Raw genomic sequence first — 17,012 nt, forward strand, 5'->3', positions numbered from 1 at the left:
CTTTCAGAATCTTTTTTTTCTAGATTTTCCTCCTTTAAAATTGGGTGCGTCTTATACGGCGAAAACTACGGTAGGTCTTTTTTCAGCCTGACCTACTATGTAACTATAAGTTTTAATCAATCTGCTCCATTTTTTTTAGCATTTTGGCATTTCTTTTATTTGACAGTTTTGGCACCAGTACATCTGAGAACAATGAATTGCAAGAAATCTGACCAGTTTTGATTCACACAATTCTGATTTTTATTAACTGATTTGCACTTTACATTCATCACTAATATAATGCTTTTATAGAGAATAATACATTTAATTGCACTCTAAACAATACAAAAAAAAAGTAATTTAAAATATATAAAGGAACATTCTTCCATTTACTCCACGGAAACAGAAAGAAAAGAATCAGTGATAGCTTATACAAGTAAGAAAATCTTTGTCTGTATATAGAAATCATTGGGTTCTATTTATAAATTATTTCGCTGTAAATTTGCTCATTTAATAATTTCTATTCTTTACATTTCCTATTGTAACAGCTGTGCACTTTTGACAGTTGGCCACTAGGTGGCAGAACGTGTCATTGTTTTAATAGGAGACTTGTAGAGAGATAGGGCCATCTGTAAGGGAATTTCAGAGGAATTGACAGGGGAATAATTTATAAATAGAGCCCAAGTTCTAAATTCCCATTGTGCCAGCAGCTTTTGTTTGCATCAGAGCTGCTTTACCCGTGATATTGGAATGCAAAAGCAGGTCAAATACAAGCCAGAAGAAGACCAATTGCAGGTCAAATGCATCTGTTACAGAATTCTGAATCATCTCAGAAGCCTCAAAATCTGCAGCCTGAAGTTAAGGGAATCTGTGCTTTTCCCATACAGACCAGGGTGTGTTACACCAATGTGTTACCACAACACATGGCAATGTCCTGTATATATAAATATGTTGTAGCAAAGCTCCATAGCTTATAAATTACATCTCAAAGTATGTATGCAGCTCATTTTAAATAAATGCACTGTAGCCCTGCAAAATGTCCTGTAGTCCAGCCCTCGCAGCTGTATAATATTACCTTCTGCCTAAAGTGATTTACCTGGTACGTCCAGGTATGGGGGGTCATGTGACTTGCTGATCCTTGGTGGCTCTCCATACAGGCATTCAGAGCTATAATAAGGGGGGGGTGCAGGGATATAATATTCATTTGTAAGCTCCAAATCATGACTCAGGATTGTTCTCCTAACCCCACCAATCAAGGAGCTTAAAGGCTTTGGGAGCAAACTTTAAAACCCCATTTTCTATTTTTATAGTCTCACATTTAGTGACCTCTTTACAGAAGCTGTGTAGGGTGATAATATTATTATTCTTAATATTATTATTATTATTATTATTATTATTATTAATAATAAACAGGATTTATATAGCGCCAACATATTACGCAGTGCTGTACATTAATTAGGGGTTACAAATGACAGACGAATACAGACAGTGACACAGGAGGAGAGGACCCTGCCCCGAAGAGCTAGGAACTGAGATTATTATAATTAAACAGTATTTATATAGCGCCAACATATTACGCAGTGCTGTACAATAATGAGACGTTTAGAGAAATTCGACCATCAGTGAATTTCAGATGAATTATATATATAATTTATAAATATAGACCTATGTGGTGATGTCCAGAGGGGTGCGGCTGTTAAGGAGCTGTGCTTGCATTGAGCATGGGGGGGGGGGAGAAATAATATGTGGGGGCAAAAAGATACAATAAGAAGGTGAAAAGTTAAAAAAGTAAACAAAACAAAAAAACAATATTCTAACTCATCAATCACAAATCATACCAGGAGATACAGGGCTATAAAGTAATAAAAAGATATGAGACTTGATTTGTGCTTGAAAGTGGCAAATATGTCTTCATAGGTATAACATAGGGCATAGACTGAGCACAGAATCCCCCATAGGCTAAGCACAGGTTCTCTTTAGAATACTTGCAGACTTCCACCAGAGTCGGCCAGGCCCGCACAATGATTGGTGCTTTTTGTATCTTGGGAAACACTTGCGTTAAGATTCTCTTCTCAAATAAAACAGAATTCTGCTTAATAGTATAAATAGCTTATAAAAAAAATAAAGATGCTAGTTAAGTTTTATGCGCTAGTTAGGTTGCCAATAGACAGATGCTAACTATAAAAGTGCTAAATAAGGCTACAATCGTATGGGTGTGGGAGGTCTAGGATATTACATAGAAGCTTCCAAACAACCAATCAGTGCTTCTGTTTTACACAGGCCGCACCCATGAGGAAGCAGTAGTGTAACCAGTTGGTTTTTATGTATAAGGGAATCTCTTATCTGCAAACAGCAGACAGAACCTAAGCAAATCTCCCTTATCTGGATAATAGTCAGTAAATGTTATTCTTTTTAGTATCTAAAGTATCTAAAATATTGTGACTGACTATTTATATATTGTATAACAATTCTCCCACTTTTTACTATACTATGATCCCTGTTTTGTTCATAGCTTTATAAATCGCTTAAAAAAAGTTCATAAAACCCAGATTATAGGAATTGTCCTGATTTCTCAGATGCTTTTAGGAAACGGAGGTCAAGCCAGGCTTTTTGTGTCTTATACGCAATATAAGAAGATTGATCCCTGGGGCAGGTCCTAGGAAATCCTTGGTTTGGTCATTTTGTTCTAGCCATTCGATCCTCCATTAACAAGAAGTCTTGTAGTCATATGTACTCTGTGACGAGGGGCTGACCATTTATCATGTTCTTACCCCTGAAAAACAGAACAAGAGATCATTTTATATTAAAGATAAAAAGCTTTAACCAAAATCGGAATACTAAAAATAAATAAATACTAAATTAGGCCCCTAAGATCTTCAAAACAATGCAAATATTCATATTTTAATGCCTAATACTCTCACAGGCAATAAGGGTGATTTACTAAAGGAATGCAGCAAATAAATTATTTGATTGCAAGCGATTATTCACACAGCTATGTAGATTAAATGAAGCTCTGTTGACTTTAAATATCCAATCACGTGCAAGGAAATCCATTTTTCCCTTACAAGTGATTGGGTATTCGTTGTAAAGTGAATTTTTTGAATTTAACAATGTTAAGTGAACAATCCCTAGCAAGGTGATAATTCACCTAGGCAAGTGAACACTTTCAATACCCCCGGCCATCCCCTTAGCCCAGTAAATCATGTCTACAGGCATTACATTGTTCTTTCATTTAAAAATGGACCATTTTGGGTCACTTTGGACTGGCAGAATATTTTGAGGCTGATTTACTAAAAGAATTCAGAATGTTCTTTTACTATACATGTAGTCCCCACGTTAAGGACATCCGACATACGGACGACTCCTAGATACAAACGGGGCTTCCCTGCTCTCTTGTGTGCAGGACAGAAGCTGGATGGGAGGAGGGGTGGTTTGCATGACTTGCAGAAGAAATCTTTTGCTAAACACAGCTGAGGTTGTGGGTGATCTTAGGGGACTGAGCTCTTTCTGCAACCTCTTGTAACTATTTCATGACCAAGACAAACTCTGCAGTTGTTTCCTTTCATATATCAAAGCACAGCTTGCTCCAGAAGTTAATGAATGTCTAGGCTCCATAAAGATTTTTTTTGCTTTGTTTGTAATTACCTGTTTGGATTGTATACAGTAACTGACACCACGCTGCCTAATATTATGTTGAGACAAACATCTGTCCTAATTGCATTTATTAAAATAATGTATCTGTTCCGACTTACATACGAATTCAACTTAAGAACAAACCTACAGTCCCTATCTCGTATGTAACCCGGGGACTACCTGTATTGAATTATTTTGTTAGAGATGATTCACCTAATGTGAATATAGTGCTAATTCAAGATACAAAGAAAACCCAATCATAATAAAGGAAATCAAAAAAGATGGAATGTTCCTTGCACACGATTGGATGGTTATCAGCAGAGCTTTATCTCATTTGCTAAGCTTAGAGAAATATCTCAATATTACAAGGGGATAATTTAATGTGAGCAGCCTAAATATATTATTATCTACCCCTAACTTATTAATCAAAGAGAAATGACCCTTTTTATAGTTTCTTCTACATACACATAAAACATTAACACAAGTTTCATGTTTCCACTGTGGATTCACTTTGATTTGACCCTACCTTTTACAGAAGTAGAAAAGCAATGCAGCCGCCATGATTGTAACCCCAGCTGATCCACAAACTATGTATATCCTAAAAGTTCTGTCCGATGTGGCTGTTCCTGGGGGAGATGGTGAAGGGTTGGTCAAGAGTTGTTTGAGAGTCATAGAGTTAGGATCCTCATCATTACGTGTATACACTTTCCACTTGTCCATGACTTGCTTATTTCTATACAGCTCTGAAAAGAACCAATAGAGACATAAAAATCAATAGTAAAAAAATAAACACAGTAAAAACAAAGGCACCGAGTTAATTAATTAATTAGCAGCGTTCTTTATGAGGGAAGTGAGAGGCATCACAAGGAGCCAATCAGTTTTGCTGCAGTTACTAAATGTACTAAAAAGAAGCATGCAGATAAGATGAGATAAAAAATGACAGAAAGATAGAGAAATGAGCCTATCAATGAATGGGATACTGGCCAACAAACTCCACAGGTTATGAGGTCCAATACAGTGTAATTATCTGTGCAGGGAGACATCTGTATTAAAGGTATCACACTTTTCTCTCTCCCCTCTCCATCCCCTTCTCAATACCCCTCTCTCTACTTCTCTCTTCTCTTTTTATCCTCTCTCTCCCCACTTTCTCCCTCCTTCTCCCTCTTCTTCCATATTTCCCATCTATATATTCCATGCATCTCTCTCCCTTCTCCCACTTTCTCTCTGTACCTACTTTCTTTCCCTTCTGCCTCTCTCTCCCCTGTCCCCGTCTCCTTTCTTTCCCCCTTTCTCACGCTTTCCGTCTTCTCTCCCCTCATCTCTCAACCTGGATAAAACAGAACTTATCACTATCCCCCCCCTCAAATTCCAAATCCCCCCCTGACATAAATCTGTTAACAACACTGTTATTCGGCCCTCCCCTCAGGCACGTTGTATGGGGTCACCTTCCATTCTGCCCTCTCATTTACCCCCATATTCAGAACATTTCCAGGTCCTGTCACTTTCACCTACGCAACATCTCTAAAATCCGCCCCTACCTGTCCCCTGGGACCACCAAACTTGTACATGCTCTTATCATTTCTCGTCTGGACTACTGTAACATCCTTCTCGCTGGTATTCCACTAACACGACTCTCCCCTCTACAATCTATTATGAATGCTGCAGCCAGACTCATCCATCCTTCCCTCCGCTCCTCTTCCGCTGCATCTCTTTATAGTTCTCTCCATTGGCTTCCATTTCACCTTAGAATCAAATTCAGGTTCCTGTGCTTTGCCTTCAAATCCCTACACAGTTCACAGTTAAGAATTGGGTTCCTGTACATTAATTTTTCTAACTTTAGTGGCATATAGGGATGAGCGAGCAAATTTATTAAATTCGGTCCCACGGCGAATTGAGCCGTTCTTGCTTACCAAACATGTAGGAGTAAACGGCCTTTGTAAATTCGTTCAGCAAGACCAAATTTTTGGGACCTGCAAGACCAATTAGGGGAGAGGAGCTGTCATCTCCGCTCCCTGATTGCTGTTGCAGTCCTGTGCTATGTGTTCCTGGTGTGAGTCACTGGCTGCTCAGGAATGAATGTAGAGTGGGAAAAAAGCCTCTGATTTTTCCCACAGCTGCATTCATTCATAAACACAAGCCGCATGACTCACTCTGAGAGGAGGAGCCTTCCTCAGCCAATCAGGGAGCACTGGAGGGTTTGAATGGAGGGACTTCTCCCTATTTAACCTCTAGTGCCTTAAAAAGAAATTTGGTAGAACTCTTGTGTACTGTTTTTAAATTACCAAGGAACTGTTTTCTGCTTGCTAAGCACAGGAGAATCTGCTGACATTGTAATATAAATATCTATTACTCTGTAACACACTTTCCATCACAGTAATATTATCATACATTTGTTACATTTTTCTTTTATCCACTGCAATGCAATCCACTGCGAGAAATGTATCATAGTATTACTGTGCTGGAAAGTGTGTTACAGAGTAAAGCTGCGTACACACTTCCAATTTTTATCGTTGGAAAACGAACGACGAACGATCCTGCACGATATCTGCGAACGATCGTATGGCACCGATCCTGTACATACAGATAACGACACGATCGTTTGCAGATATTGTACACACGATAGATGTGATCGTTTGAACGATACAGGAAGTGACGTGCACCACAAGAAGTGAGCGAACGTTCGTTCATCGCGCATGCTCAGACCATGGACGATCACTGAACGACCGTACACACGATAGATGGTCAACGATCGTCATCCAATCCGATCCGCTGGTCCGGTCGTTCATTTCCAACGACTATCCTTGTTCGTCGGCGTCGTTGGTTACTTTTTTTATGAACGATTTTTGGCCAATCGGTCGTTCGTCATTCGTTCGTCGTTCATTTCCAATGATAAAAATTGGAAGTGTGTACGCAGCTTAAGAGATACAGGAGGATTCCCAGGGTTCAATGCAGCTCTGGGAATCCTCCTGCTTTAATTTCCTCGATCTTCTCATGGTTTCGCGAAATGGGTTCACAGAAATTTTGCGGAACCATTGGAAGTTCCAGGAAATTTTTGCGAGACTGCCAGAGGCATTCTCGCTCATCCCTAGTGGCATGGAGTTCATTATAGCACTTAACACAGATTTAGTCCAAATCCCTTACCTCCACGAACTGCTTCAATGGTATCTCCCTCAAATTTTTTGCCATATTCAACAATCCATAGTTGTTTTTGGTTTTCTATTGCAAACATTTCCAGGCAGGTTCCATTGATGAAGGCCAAGGCATTAATCAAAGAGCAATTAAAGTACAGAACCTGTGAAAGCTTGCAGTCATAACCTGGGTCTAGTAATCGATCGAGGCTCTTGATGACCACAGTCTGATTGGTTAGGGTATCTCCCTCTTTGCAGAACAAGTACTGCTGCCATGTGGTCAGTGCCGAGGTCGAGGTGGTTGCTGGGGAGCAAAAACAAAAAGTCACATTGAGTCATAACATCATATTTAGAACATTAAAGAACACCAGCACAACATACAGTGTATTGGATGACATTTTTAACACCAAACCAAATCTCTTCCAGGTCATAAGTCCTGAATTTGGGACATTGACAACTATGTTCCTCTGGAACAACGTCTTAAAGCTAGGTTTGTCACACTTCCTGGTCTCTTTCTTGCTAAAGCGCAGGCAGGCAGTTTTGACCCTGGGCGCGCCTGGTCTTCCAAGTTTTATCAGTTTCGCTGATCACACCGGCCAATGAAAAAAAAGCCTCTTAATCATCCCTGGCTATTTAGCTAGCTCAGACACAGCACTCAGCATTTGTGCAATGTGTCTCCACTAATGCTGAGCCCCCTAGCTCTGCTGAGCATTTCTTTTAACCTGTTGTTTAATTCAGTGTCTAGCTCCTGTGTAACCCCTTATTGCCCAGTCTGATAAATCCCTGCCTGTTCCCTTGTGTTCCTCTGTGTCTGTGCTTGTGGTGACCCCCGTGTCACCTGTGCCTCCTGTCACTTCCTGCGTCTCCTGTGTCCCCTGTGTGCAAACATTTGCAAAATTGGTTCAAAATGTTTCAAAGGGCAGAAGATGACCCGTGATTCTTTGCTTTGTGTGGGAGGACTTCAACCCTTTAGCATTCCCAAGGACATAAAAATTAAAATTGAGCCACGAATTTATGCTAAGCCCTGAAGAAGAGGGGAATGCCTCAAAACACGTTGGCTGTATATAGCAATAGTAGGCTTGGGTTCTTGCCATTGGGCAATCTCATTCACTGAATTATCAATCAACTAAAAGGGTCACAGGACAGTAAGCGCAGGACGCCATGGATATCTCGAGGCAAAGTAGTCTATATTAGGGAAAGATCTGACCTGTTTCAGGATCAAGCAATCCTTAGCAGCACCTTTAGTCGCTCCTCACTGGTGCCCTTATCCGTACTCAATGGGGCTGCCGTCGGGTGAAGCTACATTGAGGTTCACTGGCATGAAGAAGCAGTAAACACACCGCACCTTAAGGCCCTCATGGCCCTTGTGCTGTGAAACATATTACTCATCTGTTTCCAAATATTTGTACAAGCGTACTTCCTGAAGGAAGTAGGCAATGTTGCTCAAGCTGATGTTACTTACCCTTTACTGGTGTCATGATAAGCATACCCAAGGATAAACCGAGCAACCATTTCACCACGCCAACTGTAAAGGAAGATAATTATAATAAAATTAGAATACACAGGAATGGAAATATGGCCAATTTGTGGAATTGATACAGTTTTGATAAACCTAAACCTGATTTATTAAAGCTCTCCAAGACTGGAGATGATAGACTTATCATGGTGACCAAACCTGGAATAGATCTGGTCCAGGATTGAAACATTTGCCAAATAATACCAAATTATATTAAATAAGTCCACCTCAATTTTAAAAACTTGATCATACAGGTTCTTCCATGATAGAATATCTTCTCCAGTCTTGGAGAGCTTTATTTTATATCAATGTCAGGATATCAGGATCCAAAGGAATGATATGCAGAAGACAATAAATTAATATACAGAGGAAAGTTAAAAAAGCTGAAGGCAATCCATAGCACTAACATAGAATAAACATCAAAAAGGTGAAAAAAGGTTATTTATTCATGATATCCATTCATTAAATGTTATTTGTTATGATGTTGGTGATATAGAAAACCAAATACCACTCTTTTATTTTGGAGCTACTTTGAGTGCCATTACAAGTTATTAAATTAGGGCTATTGAGTCAATTGCTTCACAGTATTTGTCACTTTGTGTTTACTTTAGCTAATCACATGAGCTACTGTTATTGGAATTTCTATTAAAAAGACGTGAGATACTGAGCAAACAAAGCGCATAAGCTTGGAGTGTCAACATAGCAAGGTTCAATGAGAATAATAGAACAGCAAAGATCTACAGCAGGGCTGTCCAACCGCAGACCTTGTGGGCCACACGCAGGCCAAGTTTTATATAAACAGCCATTCTGACCTTTTTTAACCACCTAGCCGTTATGCCCGACCTTCGTACGGGCAAAGAAAAATGGCTAGGATGGTTAAGCCCGTATTTTTGTCACATCCTTACCTCCATGGTCCCGCTGTGCACATCCAGCGTCGTTTTCCTATTCCAGCGTCGTTTTCCTATTCCAGCGTCGTTTTCCTATTCCAGTACAGGTCTACAATTTAAAAAAAAAATTTCATGAAAAACAGTGGATCACTTTTGGTACAGAAATCTAGACCTCAGTGTAACGCCCAGGTGGTTAAGCCATTCTTTACTAAATTTACTATTGTCTGTTAGAGAAATACTAAAAATGTGTGCAGATCCTGTCTTGAATGCCCCAGTTTCATAAACCTTCATCAATAGGTCTGGTCATAAATCTATAATATCAGCATGGTAAAATTTGGAAAAATATGATTAAGTAAATCATTTTGCAAAGCCAACTAACTTTAAATTGTTTCCTCCTAAATACATGCATGCAGATCTGTCCATTATTGGAAGCAGCCTATTCACTGTAGAACCACTTTAGCACCAAGGAAGTTCTCTTTAATTTTCTGCATCCAGCAAACTTCTACTTTAGATTTTCATTGGCCAATTGTTATAGCAAAGTAAGTTTGCAGAATGACATCACTTGGGATTTCCCGAACTAAAAACACACTGGGGTAACACAACAATGGGGTGAACATCGTCAGGAATCCTCACCAACAATAGTTTATGTTTTTGGATGACTTGATTGATGGTAGATCGACTTCTGGGAATATGAATTTTAAAGTCAATTTGTTTTTTTATTATTATTGAATCCATTATTTTATAGGGGATAATATCCGAGTGTAAATGTATCAGGGTTATTTACATTTAACACTCACGGGAGTAGATAAGGACTACTAATGTAATGTACCCCGAGAGGGTGAGGATATCTAATCGTCCCCTATTATTGTTACTGTTTTCTTCATACATTATGTAGCTTTTATGTTTCGGGCTGCAGTAGCTACCAGGTATTATTTCACAGTGCTGGTACACTGACTTTCAGCCTTATATATAATGTTCCTGGATTATGAGGATGAATTATATAATATATGTATATATTATATATTATGCATTGTATACCATATATTAGTAAAGTATTTTATAATAATATAGTATAAATGTTATTAGTAGTATGAATATATTAGGAGATAATTATAATTTAATTCTGTGCTGCCAGTGGCTTCTGGGACTTTGAAGACTCTCTGCCCCAGTCACCAGTTTCATGTTGTAGTGTTAGGTAAGCTGGGCTGACCTGTTTCTGGTCTGTTTATTTGTTACAATTAATGTTCCGGGTCCAGGGATTTATACTGCCTTGCCTGACCTTTTGCTGTGACCCCGACTCTGCTCTGTCTTTACCCTTGGATACTTCATCTGGAGGACTGATCACCTGTGTATGATCTCTGGCTCTATATCCTGGACTTGCCTCTGTTGGGATCCTTTGTACTGCATATCTGCAGACCCCTGGTGCTCTATCAGTCCTTCCCCAAATGCTATCCCTTGCACACAGAAGTCCTAGGAGCAACCGTGTGCTGGGACGGCACAACTAGCCTCCGAAGGTTGGGGGACTGGTACCTGGCGAGTGCTGGACCAGGGCCTTACAAAACATTTCTGATTGTGAACCCAAATCTAATGCAATCTAAACCCATGTATGACTTGCACCTTGTAGGTTTGCTTTAGCGGTATACCCATGGCTCTAATAGACACTATTTCAGTAATTATCAGTAACTAGGACTTCCTTTATTAGAGGATTAGAACTTTTGTCTTTGAAGATAAAAAATGGAAGTGTCAACCACTTCCTTTATGGCTTTCTGACTCTGATGCTTCATTAAGTAAGATGTGTCAATGTCAGACTTACTGTAGGATTTTGCTTTTCCGTAGACTTTAGGCTTGTGTGATCTGACACGCTCTTCAGACTCATTTGTTCTTATACTCTCTTCATCTTCTGGTATATTGATATAATTTTCTGGTTTATTGAAAGCCTTTACTTCACGTTTAGGCTGTAGTATTTTTGTTTTATTTTTAGGCATGTTGGGTTTTGAGGGTTGGCAAAGAAGTTTTGCATTTTGGTTCTTGGATCCTTTCTTTGCCTTTTTTGGCATTCCTGTTCTCTCCATATGTCTTTTCGCAGTGTTTGGGGAGGAATTTTTAGTTTTAGAGGCATTGAAATCCACTCTCTTGCCCTGGATTTTGGTGTTAGTATTGCTGACATTGAAAACTCTACTTTTAGGCACATTGTTTGAGGAGACTCTATGATGCGACTCAAGGTTGGTCAAGGTCTTGTCTGCTGGAAGAGTTTCTAAGCCTCCAATAGGTTTTTGACCTTTTGAGGTATCTGTGTCATATTTTTTGTCTTTAATTTCACTTTTAAGAGACTGGTTACTGAAAGAAGAACTCTTCTTACTTCTGGTGCCCAAATAGGAACTGGTTTCCATCTTATCATCCATAGATGGAAGGTGCATTAGCATTGGGTTTGAACTGTCAGCTTTTTTAGGTCTATATAAATCTCTGGGTTCTTTATCTTGAAATTCACAGGAAATATTTCTATCTAATTCATCTTTGTCCGGTTTATTTCTGAAAGCTTTTAGTCTTTTTTTGACTTGAGATTCACAGGAAATGTTCATACCCTCAATTTCATTTTGTTGTTCAGTTTTGGAAGGTCTTGGCCATTTTTCATCTTGTAAGTTGAAGGAAATCTGTTCCTTCTTGGTTTTATTTGTTACACAGATTTTTAATAGCATGGCATTGTCTTCTACATGATACTCTGGGCCCGTAACAGTGGGTTCTTGTCCTTCTAAGTTATCCTCATACAGTCCATCATCTACAGTACCATTGGCATGAGGCTGGGTGCTAAAGCATGGACTGTCCTTGGGCCTGGTGTGCAACAATGAACCTTTGTCTATTTTGTCACCCACAGAGATCTGGTTGTCTGATTCAGAGCTCCCTGGGGAAAAGGTATTATTTCCACTGTCAGGGTCATTTAGTCCACTACCTTTTGTGCCATTGTCATTTAATTCAGGGTTCACTGAATGGTCATCTGATCTAACATTCGAGGAATCATTGCATATAATTTCAGCTTCATAACATAAAACTCCAAACAGGTTTTGTCTTTCAATGGTATCCTTATACAATTTACTGTCTTCAGTGACATCAGAGGAATGCTGGTTGCAAAAGGGCAAACTGTTCTCCAACATGAAACTTGAGTCCCCCTTGAAGGTATGGATTTCCACCATCTGGCTTGAGGCGTTATCAATTTCAGCTTCATCCTTATTATTGTCCAGTTTGGGGACCTCTGCAGAAATGGCATTATCTGCCTTGCTGTCCAGCTCAGAATCAACAGAACCATTACTGTCCTGGGTTAGGTTCACTGAGTCCCCCCTGTCAGCCATGAACAAATGGATTTCCACCATCTGGCTTAAGGAGTCACCCATGTCAGATTCATCATTGTTATTGTCCAGTTCTAGGACCTCTGGAGAGTTGACATTATCTTCCCTGCTGTCAATGGCGCTGCTGTCCAGCTCAGCATCTACAGAATCATTACTGTTCTGGGTAAGGTTCACTGAATGGTCATCTGATTTAGTATTTGAGGGATCAGTGTATATATTTTCTTTTATTTCAGCTTCATGTTCTTGTGAAGCTCCAGTGGGGTTTTGTCTTCCGAAGGTATCTTCATACCATTTACTGCCTTCAGTAACATTGAATGGATGCTGATTGTAAAAGGGGAAACTGTTCTTAGATCCAGTGTCCAACAAAGAATCGGAGTCCTCCTTGTCACCCATGAAGGTTTGGATTTCCATCATCTGGCTTGACGATTCACCCATTTCATGTTCATCCCTATTGTTGTCAAGATTGGAGACCTCTGCAGGAATTGCATTATTTTCCCTGCTGCCCAGCCCAGCTTCTCCAGAACCATTACTGTCCTGGGTCAGGTCCACTGAGTCCCCCTTGTCACCCATAAAGGTATAGATTTCCACCATTTGCCGTGAGGAGTCACCAAATTCAAGTTTATCGGTATTATTCACCAGTTCTGGGACCTCTGCAGGAATGGCGTTGTCTTCCCTGTTGTCCAGCTCAGCACCTACTGAACCATTACTGTTCTGGGTAAAGTTGACTGAATGGTCATCTGATTCAGTATTTGAGGGATCATTGCATATATTTTCTTTTATTTCATCTTTATACCTTTGTGAATTTCCCATGGGGTTTTGTCTTTCATAGGTATCTTCATACCATTTACTTTCTTCAGGAACATCAGAGGAATGCTGGTTGCAACAGGGGAAACTGTTCTTAGATTCAGTGTCCAACATGGAATTTGAGTCCCGCTTGTCACCCAAGAAGGTGTGGATTTCCACCATCTGGCTTGAAGATTCACCCGTTTCAGCATTATCATTGTTATTGTCTGGGACCTCTGGAGAGTTGATGTTATCTTCCCTGCTGTCATTGGCGCTGCTGTCCAGCTCAGTACCTGCAGAACCATTACTGTCCTGGGTAAGGTTAACTGAATAATCATCTGATTTAATATTTAAGGGATCAGTGTATATATTGTCTATTATTTCATAACTTTGTGAAGCTCCAACGGGGTTTGGTCTTTCAAAGGTATCTTCATACCATGTCCTGGCTTTAGTAACATTGAAGGGACTCTGGATGCAAAAGGTGAAACTGTTCTTGGATCCAGTGTTTAACAAGGAACTTGGGTCCCCTTTGTCACCCATGAAGGTATGGTTGTCCACCATCTGTCTTGAGGAGTCACCAATTTCAGATTCATCCGTGTTATTGTCTGTGACATCTGGAGAGATGACGTAATCTTCCTTGCCTTCATTGGAGATGCGGTCCAGCTCAGCCCCCACAGAACCATTACTGTCCTTGGTAAGGTCCACTAAATGGTCATCTGATCCAGGACTCGTTGAAGTTGGGTTCTCCTTTCCAAAAGCTTCTTCACCAATGTAGAGTGTATTACATTCTCCTCCACTTTTGGAGGCTCTTGGTCTGTCATTAAACTTCTGGGCCCTAAAGTAAAAACTCTGGCTCATTGTTTCATCCATTATGGACATATGGTTATTTTTACAGAAATGTGCGGCACATTGATCATCCCTGCAATTGCTTGGTGACTCCTCTATGCTTAGAGATCTTCGGATACCCCTAAAAAAATATCAGACATAGAATTTACTATAAACAGGTTACAGAATTACTTAAATCATCACATTGATACACATTATACAACTTGAAGGGATCTATTTCTGACATTCACTGGAATATTCCCTGGTGGAGAATCAATTACTTTCATTAAAATACATGGACCTGGAAGATTCTCCACCAGGGAATGCTACAATAAACGCGATGTTCACTACTTTAAAATTAGACCCCATAGACTACATTTTGGATAGATTAGGAGATGGTAAAACCCCAATTAATGTTTTTTTGTCCTGTTTGGGGGATTTTATTTGCTTCCTGCCAAATAGACAAGAAGAGATCCAAAATGTCTCCAGAGCAAACCCCCTCCTGGGCAGTTGTCACTAGAACTGCACCATTGGAGAATGATTCTTTCTTATACATTCTGATTTTCCTCCCTTTACACTTCAAGAATAGATATTGCAATGCTATGTGCTTAATGATTTCATTTAAACCTGGTGTTCTAAGCCAAATTGGATTGCCAAAACGGGTAAATGACCAGGACTATTAACAATTAAAGGTTCTGTACAGAGACTGATGGGACTGGCTCAGAGTTTTCTGTACAGCACTATGGTATATGTCAGAGCTATATAAATGTATAATAATAGTGTGTGACTGTGGGGGGACATTAGAGTGTCAGCTCCTCTGTATATGTCAGAGCTATATAAATGTATAATAATAGTGTGTGACTGTGTGGAGACATTAGAGTGTCAGCTCCTCTGTACAGAGACTGATGGGACTGGCTATCTATATAAATGTATAATAATAGTGTGTGAGCGATGTGATTGGCTGCTGGATATGTGTGTATAATTACTGTACAGGTATGTGATCTTGATCAGTGCATTATGTTCTGTGTGTAATTTTCTTAGCTGTTTGTCACCTGAGCCTTACCTGGACATGAAGGTGTCTTCCACTGACATAAGTATGGCGGTCTCCTCTATCATCGTATTTTCTCTGTTTAAAAAAAAATATCCCAATAAATGAATGCACATTGAGGAACTGTTTTTTTTATTTATGTTCTTATTTTATATATTTATTTTACTTTATATACTATACACACACATTATATTTGTTTTTTCTTTTTGAAGTTGTGGCCTCTGAACTATATAAATGTTGTTTGCACAATTACAATGTATCAGGCTGAAGATTTTTGGATCAGGGATGTTTAGAAGCAGAACAACAGAATTAGAGAACTTCACATGTATAAAAAGGGACACTGCAAATCAAGCAAAGAGGAAATGAGAAGAAAGAACTTTTGCAATTTCCTGCCTGACATTGCTGGTATTCAAGTAGCAGAGAGTTAGAAGCTCTGCCAGGCTTTGGTAATGAACTTTATCTCTAATCCCATATCTGTTCTCCACCAGGGGCTGCATTGGAGAAGCTCCCTGGGGAAATGCAACAGCAAAAGAAATCATGACAGAGCTTCTCAAACTTTACAAATAAATGTAAAAAGAAATGATATTTTTCTGCATTTAGGAGAACCCGGTCATGCTCTCTTTGTGCAAGGTGTCTGGTCTGGTCTCCGCCCACTCCAGTAGTTATCTGCAGGCAGCCTGTAGTGGGCGGATCTGTCTGGCCCCTCCCACACCCTTACTCTCTGCACATGTGCAGCACAATCATAATGTCACTGCAACGTTATCAGTGTAATATTGCAGTTTGCAAAGGCATTTAGTGGATTAATATCTTTTGTGTTTAAGAGATATATTTCTATAAATGTTTCAGCTTTCCATAGAGTTCAGCTTTCAATATTCAAATTTGATTGCAGACCACTCATTAAATAATGCAAATTTACCTCAGAGCTTTTACTGTCAGAAGATTGTTATTGTAGTGCTGTCGATCAATCGTCCATCCGCCGCTCTGCGTGAATGCGGTGCACACTGGTCCATGCACGGTGGCTCAGTGGTTAGCACTCCGGCCTTTGCAGTGCTGGGTCCCAGGTTCAGATCTCAGCCAGGACTCCATCTGCATGGAGTTTGTAGGTTCTTCCTGTGTTTGCTTGGGTTTCCTCCCACATATCTGAAAAATACCAGTTAGGTTAATTGGCTTTCCCCAGAAATTGACCTTAGACTGTATAATGACATATGACTATGGCGTGACATTAGATTGTCAGCTCCTTTAAGGGACAGCTAGTCACATGACACATGATTGTGTAATATAATAACGCTATGTTTGTGTTGGCTTTCTGGGTAGGACAGAGGTTGTTATGGTAAAAGGAACAATAAAAAGAATGTGCTTATGCAACGCTTCTGGTTTTAGTTCCTTATAACTCACATTGCAAAAGTGAAGATTTTTCTTATCAAACCTCGGGGATCCGAAGAAGACGTCTAAATGTAAGTAGATGACAAATTTCCTTAGAAATAAACCTGCGGCTCAAGGTGAACTCTGCCGGGCTGACAGGTGAATAATAGGGGACGTTAGCAGAGCTGTCATTGCTGACTTATGGTTAAAGATGAATCCAAGATTCACCAGCAGCAACCTTTCCCCACTTTTTTACCATGGAGGAATCCTTGAAATAACCTTCAGGTCTTTAGGGAACTCCTTCTATAATTACTATATCCTCAGCTCACAGTACCGGTGTTCTCCCCGGCCCCTCCTAGCTGGGCGTACCACCCGGAACTTTTCAGTAATTGTTTATGGGTGGTCCTGAAAAGTTAAATCCCCAAAAAGAGTCACTGCTGTACAGAAAGCCGGCAAGCTGGGAGTGCTCTCATTTCTAGAGTTTTAGCTCAATAGCCCTGATTCATGAAA

The 17,012-nt window shown here is 39.8% G+C and overlaps 1 protein-coding gene across 1 annotated transcript in view; it reads right to left on the reverse strand.

Annotated features, from left to right (window-relative positions):
• Positions 1-216: 216 nt before the first annotated feature.
• The window catches only part of LOC140340308 (uncharacterized), a 32,625-nt gene continuing 15,829 nt past the window's right edge, over positions 217-17,012 (reverse strand). The window contains exons 2-8 of the mRNA XM_072425389.1: positions 16,057-16,280; positions 15,156-15,218; positions 10,957-14,234; positions 8,203-8,265; positions 6,754-7,044; positions 4,139-4,355; positions 217-2,752 (exon numbers count right to left, since the gene is read on the reverse strand). Of these exons, the coding sequence (XP_072281490.1) occupies positions 2,704-2,752; positions 4,139-4,355; positions 6,754-7,044; positions 8,203-8,265; positions 10,957-14,234; positions 15,156-15,208 (3,951 nt within the window). The 5' untranslated portion in view covers positions 15,209-15,218; positions 16,057-16,280 and the 3' untranslated portion in view covers positions 217-2,703. The remainder of the gene's footprint in view (positions 2,753-4,138; positions 4,356-6,753; positions 7,045-8,202; positions 8,266-10,956; positions 14,235-15,155; positions 15,219-16,056; positions 16,281-17,012) is intronic.

Source organism: Pyxicephalus adspersus, chromosome 11 (genome assembly GCF_032062135.1).
Source record: "Pyxicephalus adspersus chromosome 11, UCB_Pads_2.0, whole genome shotgun sequence".
Classification (NCBI taxonomy): domain Eukaryota; kingdom Metazoa; phylum Chordata; class Amphibia; order Anura; family Pyxicephalidae; genus Pyxicephalus; species Pyxicephalus adspersus.